This window comes from Astatotilapia calliptera, chromosome 23 (assembly GCF_964374335.1).
Source record: "Astatotilapia calliptera chromosome 23, fAstCal68.1, whole genome shotgun sequence".
NCBI classification, from domain to species: Eukaryota; Metazoa; Chordata; class Actinopteri; order Cichliformes; family Cichlidae; genus Astatotilapia; species Astatotilapia calliptera.
In genome coordinates this window covers 15067202-15076614 of record NC_137443.1, presented here as the reverse complement: position 1 = coordinate 15076614, position 9413 = coordinate 15067202, and the positions used below count along the sequence as shown (strand labels likewise).

Here is a 9413-nt window from a genome sequence, read left to right as displayed (position 1 = left end):
ACAGGACAAAAGACAAACTATGGTAGCGAGCAAGGAATGAATAATAACTAATGATTTAATGCAGAATGTGGTATAAATACAGAAGAAAAACTCATTGCGGCACACCATTAGAAGCAGCCGATGCCTTCTGTTTACTAAATCCAAATTAGGACGTGGTTCCACAGAAGTGGGGCCTGAAAGCTGAACTGAAAATATGTGTTAATTTACCTGTTATTGGTTTAGTTAAATAAATGCATTCAGCTTATATCTAATTACCTGTTATGGCATCAAACATTCAGGAACTTTTTGTAAAGAATGTTGTATAGTACATATATGACAAATGCAAGAAAAACAAAACGCCCCTTTGTCATCATGTAATAACCCCTTAGTGATTCACTATATCTATATTATATCATTCAAGAGCATGCTGTTAAACAGTGTCACCAGTTAGTAAAGGTATTAACTGGGACAGTGACCAGCTTTCAGCAAGAACCTGTGTTGTTTTCTGTTTCAATCAGTTTTGATTAGTGATACAATGCTTCACATTGGTATCGATATTAATACTGATATTGGTATCAGTCCATTACATGACAAAATTACAAGTTTGGATATCAGAAGTAAAACGGTATAATCAAACAAAGATCAGGGTAATCAAAGATAATCAAATAAACTTTGAATGCACTAATGGAAGCTGCATCTCAGGCACAGAATATAAATGATGCTTGGAGCACAGATGTCTAACTCATAAACCATAAATAAAAGCTGGATGTTACACAGAGAGATTTTCTGATTACTTGAAGCCTCAAAGACAGTATCTCTATCATTATGTTTTAAAGTCAGGTGTGATTAAATGGTAAATGGCCTGTATTTATATAGCGCTTTACTCAGTCCCTAAGGACCCCAAAGCGCTTTACACAACATTCAGTCATCCACCCATTCACACACACTGGTGATGGCAAGCTACATTGCAGCCACAGCTGCCCTGGGACGCACTGACAGAGGCGAGACTGCCGGACACTGGTGCCACCGGGCCCTCTGACCACCACCAGCAACAGGTGAAGTGTCTTGCCCAAGGACACGACGAAGGAGACTGTCGAAGCCGGGGCTCGAACCAGCAACCTTCCGATTACAAGACGAACTGCCAACTCTTTGAGGGCTTTGAGGGCCCCACTGCATGGTCATAGGCCTGCACTAATCCCTACTTTAGCATCTTGGGAATCATAATTTACAAATTAAAAATAATGCTGGATTGAGTAAGAGTTGAAACTAGTGACTGAGACCATGAACTCATCAGGATACTATTTACTTTACTGTACAGTCAGCCTGTGTTGGTCATTAGAAAGAACATTTGTTTAGGGCACTTTCACGTTGCTATCACTTTTCAGACCCAAACGATGCAATCATGTTTATTTCTATTTTCACAGTCTATAGTTGTGTCCACAGCTTAGCTCTTTAAGGGAGGGGGAAAACAATGTATTGATTGTGTATTTGCATTTGCAGATGTTCAAGGTTGTGATATCAGTACCAACAGACATGAAAAGGGGGGTGTCGAGCCAGCTGTAGTATAAATAAACCTTCATATATCAACATATATCCACAATGGGATGCTTCCTCATCTGAAGGTTTTTTTTTTAATATTTTTAGTTATATTGTAGGAGGCTATATTTTTGGATTTATATTCCATATACTACCCTGTAGCATTGCCCTGCTTTCATGACTTTTTGGAACTGACACAAGTTGCACATCTTAAGTAGAAAGCAAAATTAGGCAATTAATTTTGTATGCCTTAAACATGAGAGTCGTGCCTTATTGGTGCTCTAGAAAGACAAGCTGAATGTCAGGAAAAATAAAACTTAAAAATATAACATGTATAAGATAAAACTGCATATTAATATAAAATAATAAAATGGGCATGGAGCATTGTCATCGTAGCACAATGATCTGTGGCAGTGTGACATGATATAGTTCTGTGATATAAGAAGGTCTGTTTAACAGAGATGCTGAACTCATTTAGCTGGACCACCTACAATCCTATTTAATTTCAACTGGACTGGATCAGGAAAATACTGAATGATGACTTCTAAAGTTTGTTTTTAACCCTCTTAATCAGGGGCGCCACTAAGGGGGGCCCAAAACTTGCTGGCCCTACCAGTGCCGCCCAGTTACACAATTTAGAGATGATAAATGACACAGTTTTTGTTATTTATTAGTAAATTAAGTGCAAATCACTACAGTTTAATTTAACTGGCCCATGTTATTGTCTGATAAACATCTTAGAATAATAAGATAAGATGGATGTTTGAAAGCATATCCAATGTAGTAAATACTACTTGGAAAACAAAAACACACGTAGGAACAAATTATTTCCACAAGGGGGCAACACTACACAAGAAATGTATTATTATGTAGTTTCAGAAAGTCTTCCACATTTCCAATGTTTCTTTATAGTATGAAGTGTATCACGTTTGACACCAAATTAAATATTACAGATAGATAGATAGATAGATAGATAGATAGATAGATAGATAGATAGATAGATAGATAGATAGATAGATAGATAGATAGATAGATAGATAGATCTATTTCATTAATTTCATCCTGGATAGCTTTGGCATGTTCTTCCTGTTATGAATCCTCTCCGCCTTAGCTTCCTCCCACAGTCCAAAAATATGTCTATTAGGTTAAATGCTCATTCTAAATGGGCTGTAGGTATGAATTTGAATGTGTGAGACTCTTTCTGTGTTGACCCTGCAATAAACTGGTGATGAATGTAGTACAGGGGTGGCCAATTCCAGGCCTCGAGGGCCGGTGTCCTGCAGGTTTTAGTTCTCACCTTGTGTCAACACACCTGAATCACATGATTAGTTCGTTACCAGGCCTCTGGAGAACTTCAGGACATGTTGAGGAGCTAAATTAGCCATTTAAATCAGCTGTGTTGGTTCAAGGACACATATAAAACTTGCAGGGACACCGGCCCTCGAGGCCTGGAGTTGCCCACCCCTGATGTATTACATAGGCATTACTGGTTTTAACAGAAACTCTGTTAAAAAGCAGAAGGTTGTCAGGTAAAATGTGACTGTTGCCCAGGTGTGTGCAGGTGTCTGGTAAAACAACATGTCAGCAGTTTTCTTACTGGTGGATGAGGAGAAAAACCTGTTCTGGCTAAGCAAAGAACAAACAAACAAAAAGAACAGTGAGATATGAGACATCAAGGCTTTCACAACACAAATATACAGAATAATTTCTCATTTTTGTGCATAAAAGTATTGCAGTGCAATTTTATTATAATTTCTAGCATTTCATAATAGCAATAATAACTGTATAGCATTCCTTTATTATGTAACATAGCGCATTTTAGAAACAGGTTTACAAAGTGCTGTGCAGAAAAACACAGAAAACACAATGTAAGTACACAAAAAATACATGAGAAATATACTGATCAGAACAGTACAACATAACTAGACATAACAGTTAAAGTAAAAACAATAATTAAACAAAGCATCTTTGTGATTTGGCTGAAAGGAATATGGTGTCTATTGATTAAAAAAGAAAAAAAAAGATTAAAGACTGAAGCAGTAGCAAAAGAGGTTAATGGAAATTTCAACATATAGGTGTACATCTTCAAAATGCACGATAAGCCTAAAGAAGGTGGAATACGCTTAATGAGAATATACAGTTAATTGGGGTTTATTGGTTAGTGGTAGTACATGAGGAGGGTGAATAACAGAGAAGGTAAAGACTCAGCTTGTTGTGCATGAGAAGTGAGGTTCCTGACACTAACAGTTTTGAAATGTTTATAATAACAATATAGATGAAGTTGAGATTTTTAAAGGATTCAAATCACATCCTCATTTACAGTCTCCATGATAGATTTGGTTTTGTAGTTTTAAGCACATCTCTGTAATTGTAACTGAAATGCATTGAAAAAAATCCAAAAAGCGATGCCACTTCCCATAAACGGCACCCTGTTATCGCTCGTACAGATTCGATTTGAAAGTAGAGATAAAGTGCTTGATAAAAACAGTAAAACCAGTGAGCTCTGTTTATTATCCAGGAAAATGACAACATTGCTTCTGGAAAGAGATGCTTCTGTTAACTTTAAGTATTAAATATAAAATGTTTGTTAAAAGGGAAAACAGCAAAAACAACAGAAAATAAATAAGGCACACACAAAAACAAAGAAACTAACGTTATCTGATTAAAGTGCTGCCATTTTTGAGAAATAATACTTTTTTTGTGAGAGTTACATGAAAAGATTGATAGAACGTATTCATGCTAAATATAGAGCTACAGTTAGCTGAGCTCAACATTAAAGATTAAAAATACAGAGAAACCACTTTATTTTGTTCAACAAACAAGCTGAATACTGTATGCTACTTATTTAACTTTAAATATGCATGGATTTAATTTCATGGTCAGTTCACAGATTGTAGCGGTTTCCCCATTTTTCCAATCTTTTTGCTAAGCTACGCTAAGCTAATCATCTCCAGGTTGCAGCTTTATACTTCATTGTCAGATCTGGCTGGAGATACATGCAGGCATCAATCCTTTTAATCTCACTCTTTACACAAAATACTCATAATAAAGTTAATCTTAAAAAAACTAACAAAGTAAGTCACAGCAGTAAAAGGGGTACACTTTCAATAATATATTTTTTCCCATTAATCTACTATAGATGTTTGTGAATACTATGATTAAGAAGTATAAGGTGTTTGAGGTGCTGCTATGCATTTACAGTAACTAAAAATAAAAGGAAAGGGGAAAAAATCAAGACAAGACACAAGCCATGACATTTCCAGTGGTACCAACCCTGTATTTGCTATGTTTACTGTGTATAACCCTAAAAGCCCAACATGTGCACTAGCTGTTTTCTAGCACTAATGCACTTAAAAAACAAAGACTTGAGAGAAAATGGCCAACATTTGATGTCATATAGGATGTAACTACCGTCCATCACTTAAACATTTACATCCATTAGCAAAAGAAACACTGGTTTCCTGATTGATGCTCTCTTTTACTTCAATTGGAAGTGAGTCAAAGAGATGATCCTCCACAATCAGGCAGCTCCTGCGAAGGAGGGAACACTGACCGAGCTGAGCTGGGAGACGCTCCAGACAGTTTCCCTTCAATTCCAGATGTGTGAGCTGAGAAAGTTGGCCAATTTTCTCTGGAACAGAGGAGATACAGTTGTGGCCAAAGCATAAAGTCCTTAGTTTGGTGCATTTGAACAGTTGCTTGGGAAGTGCCTCGACTTTGTTACCGGTAATGGCAAAGTATAGGAGGTTCTGGAGAAAGCCCACCTCTGGTGGGATTACCACTATAGAATTATGGCTAACATCGAGGTGCCGCAACTTGAGAAGTGTGAATAATGGTGAAGGCAGAGATTCCAGCTTGTTGTGTGAGAGATAGAGCGACTCCAGGTTTTTAACATGGCTGATTGACAGTGGAATAGTGATGATCTTATTGTGCCAAAGTTTGAGACACGTTAGTCTTTTCAGGTGCTGAAAGCTGATGACCTCTTCAATGGTGCGAATGTTGTTGGATTTGAGATCAAGTTCCTGAAGGTTGTTCAAACTGAAGATGGCGTGAGGGATTCGTTCCAGTTCACAGTTATGCAGTTCCAGTTCTGCAAGGTTCATCATTTTCTTCAAACTGTTCAGCACTAAGAGCTTTGTACCATCATTATGAATAACCAACTTTAACAGATGTGGTGACAGATCGGTTATGTTTGTAGGGATCTTTGTCAGGTTGCTTTTGAGGTGCAGAATCTTTAGGTGCCTGAGATCTCGCAGAGACTCAAGTCCAATCAGTTTGTTGTTTTCGGAGTTCAGGTTACCCACCAAATAGAGTTCCCTTAAATTTTTCAACATGTATACCCAGCTAGGAATCTCTGCAACATCTGTGAATTTGACATGAAGGCATCGGAGGTGATCACGAAGGAAAATGAAAGCTGTCTGCTCAACTTTGGCAGGACAGTGGTAGAAGTGCAGGTCCTGAAGGTTTATCATTTGTGAGATCTTCGCTGTTATTTTGGCTTCTGGGATTAATTCTAGTTTCAGAATTTCCAAGTCAGTGAGATCAAACACAGCATCCGGAACTCCAGATAGCATGAAAAGATGAAGTTCCAACTTATCTTGAGGATTGCGCGTCACATGCTGGCGTAACTTGTCAAAGGTCCATTCATGGTTCAGGCTGATTTCGCGAAGTTTATTCTCACTCACCTCAGAGAGAAAAACCCCAAAACGCTTTGAATACAGCTGGTCGTATTGATCAACCATGTGGAGGAGGAATGCAAAGTCATTTTTAACATCAGGAATGTCACTGAAGCTGCTCTCCTCTCTGACCTTTTCAAAGGAATACTCTTTGAGTGGTCGCCGAAAAAGCCAGAACAGTGTGTATATGCAGATCACGCCATAAACGCATATGAGAGCAATATAACTAACAAGGAGCTTGTTTAACATAAATGCCATGTTATGTGTACAATGGAACTTGGTATATCCAGTCAAATGCTTTATTTCAGGCTCACACACATGGTCAAAATCTATATAAGCAACAAACGTCATTGTGTAGCACAGGATCAGAATAAATTTCACAGTTTTGATAACTGTCTGTATGGCATAGAGTCTATAAATCAAATCACTGTCTTCCACATGAGCACGGAATTTCCGAACTTTCTCAAACAGGGCCTTCGCTTGCTCGCCATCTTTCTTGTCCAGTATAGTCATGGAGGGAATTTCACTCACAAGCTTTTCAGCAGAAAAGGTAACCCCAGATTTAGTCAGCACCGGAGCGGACTGGTTCGGACTTCCCTCCTCGCTACTTGTGGACAGATGTTTCAGGAGAGAGGAGGCCCTGGCCAGCCTCTGCTTGTTCTCTGACGAATCCTCGCACGCAGTCTCAGACAGAGCTTTGGTAGTCCAAGGTGATTCAAAACACTTTCCCAGTATGGAAACAAAATGTTCTACTTTTGAGCTTGTTTTGGGGTATTTGAACCAGAAGTTGCTACTGACCATCAACACAATAGTGTGAATTAGGGCAAGGTATGGGAAATATTTTGAATACCAAGGTAGGGCGACATGGTAGCACATCTGGTTGACAAAAACATACTGCTGAAAATCCAGCTTGGTCCTGACGCCTGTAGGATAGGGCTGTCCGATGGTAGCTGGCTGTGTGAAGTGAATGGTAGGCGTGACGCTATCGGGAGGCCTTTTAGCCATGAGAGGAGCAGCTTGCTCCCCAATGGCACTCTCTTTGTTCCAAAAGCCATTGGTTGGCTCTGGTGCTTCAGGTTCCAAGAAACCCCCGGACCGCTCTGGAGTTTGCTCCAGAATGGGAAGACAAACCACTTGGTCCTTAGTTAACTGCATCGTTCCAGAAAATATGGCCAACATCAACATGACAATACCAAGATAATCCATGAAGACATCCCACCATGGCTTCAGTATTCTGTAAGTTGGCTGGATGTCATTCAGGGAGGCTACTTCTGTGAGCGTGAACATTCCTGCAACAGAAAACAACTTTAGTAAGAAAATGTGCATAGAATTATATAACAGTTGATGTTTTTGTACTGAATTGTTTTCACATAATGTCTCGGTCCATAATAAACCCACACATGAAGGAGTCTTAGATGTACCTTGTAAGCTGTTTACAGATATCCTCATCCCAATGGTACTCTGTAAAAGCGTTCCCTGACTTAAAGAATTAAAGAAATTGGGGAGGTGACATGTTGTAGATGTCACGCTGTAATGGACAATTGCAATTTAACTGGTCCAAGTGCAACCTTCTAACCGTTAATCCTGCCTTTTGTTCACTTACATTAAATTGACTCCACTGCAATCACATTTATTCTCGTAAAGCTGGATCCATTAGGGGTTTAGTGAAAAAATGCACAGCTAGTATCCCTGTCTCAAATTTCAGCTACAGCTACATTTCTCAGGAACATTTAGAGCAGACTCAGAGAAGACAGCCTCTTGGGATTGTAGCTTTAGAGAGGAGCCAACACTTGAACTGACACATGATCTGAGATGTCAGTGTGCAAAACAAACGGTGCTGTCTGCAGAGCAGCTGTAAATCCTAAGCATCTATTGCGTCTCTTTTCTGTGCCTGGTTTTCTCTGCACTTTACTCCGTGACACTGTCATAGTGGCTCTAGAGAGGCTCAACATGCTGAATACTGTTTGAGCACTGAAAACACGTGATACACAAACAGCTGCTTCGGTGTTGCTATTTAAAGAAAAAAAAAAACTAAATATAATCGTTTACCCCTACGAATAAATCTGTTGTGGTTAAAGCATGAAGGTCACTGTTTTCCATGGGGCTGCAGAGCAGGCTGAGACCGGCTCCAGCAGCAAGACGCATCCATGCACTCAAAACAAGGGGTGGGGGATGTACGTGACGCCTTTAAACGCAGCACAAAAAATCTTCGGCTGCAGAAAATCACCTTCACATTAAAACAGTACACTCCGTGCAGGTTTAATTCTCTGTCCAGCTCCACTAAATTTTATAACACCATACAGCCTGCTAACGTTATTGAGCCAACGCACTGCGGCTACATTTAAAGACCTTAGATGATTTACACTCAAAACAGCCGCATACTCACCTTCAGGGAGTCTGATCCGGTTTTGCGGATGCCAGCAGTACCGAACAACGCCTCTTCTCACTTGCCATGTTTCCCTGATGAGATGAATCCGTCCATTCTTCGCACTAGTTCAACCGTGGGCCTGCCGGCAGAGCTGTAAGCAGCTTATCTGACTACCCCTACTCGGCTTCAGATGGTACGGTCCTCTGCCTCTGACTGGGCGAAACAGCCCGGCACGGCAGCACCAGCTGCTGGAGGTGAACACCGTTTGTTTGATATGCTCGTTCACCGGGGCCGGACCACCTCAGGACTTTGCACCAGGTCCGCGAAACTGTGCATTTTTTATGCGCAGGTGAAATCTTCCCTAATATTGCGCATGTTTTCTGTTCCACATCAGGACCTGATACGACGGCACAGAGCGTTTTGAAGCCCTTGTTTCAATTGACAGCAAGTGCAGGATGACCCACTGAAGTTAGGGACCGTGGCAAAAGTGCAAATGCCACATTTAAAACTGGTTTACCAGAAAAGTGCAAGAAAACACTCAATTTTCTGATTGTCAGCCTTCACTTTCAAACGGGAACATGCGAGCCCTTTTTTATTACACCTTTTAATTAATAAAAAAATCTTTACTGACAGCTGCAACCAAGCCCCCTTTGTTTACAAAGGCACATTGCATTCACCAAAAGGAAAAAACGTGACCACATCTTGTAATTACAGCTTACAATTTATGGGTAGAAGATTTCATGGGCTTGTAATTACTAAATACCATGTGATAACTGTGAGATAAGATTTCTTTCATTTTCCTTTTTTTTTTGTAGATGCAAAGCATTTTCATAATTGCTGAATCAAATAACATT

The 9413-nt window shown here is 39.7% G+C and overlaps 1 protein-coding gene across 2 annotated transcripts; it reads right to left on the bottom strand.

Moving 5' to 3' along the window:
* Positions 1-3227: 3227 nt before the first annotated feature.
* Positions 3228-9040, bottom strand: lrrc8db (leucine rich repeat containing 8 VRAC subunit Db). Of its 2 annotated transcripts, none has more exons than XM_026159287.2 (2): positions 8578-9040; positions 3228-7480 (listed from the first exon to the last, which is right to left on the bottom strand). In XM_026159287.2, exon 2 carries the CDS (start codon positions 7476-7478, stop codon positions 4923-4925), a length of 2556 nt encoding a protein of 851 aa, XP_026015072.1. In that variant the 5' UTR covers positions 7479-7480; positions 8578-9040; the 3' UTR covers positions 3228-4922. The 2 variants fall into 2 exon arrangements, with proteins under 2 accessions (XP_026015072.1, XP_026015071.1); XM_026159286.2 differs by lacking the exon at positions 8578-9040 and adding an exon at positions 7613-8570.
* Between the last annotated feature and the right edge of the window lie 373 nt (positions 9041-9413).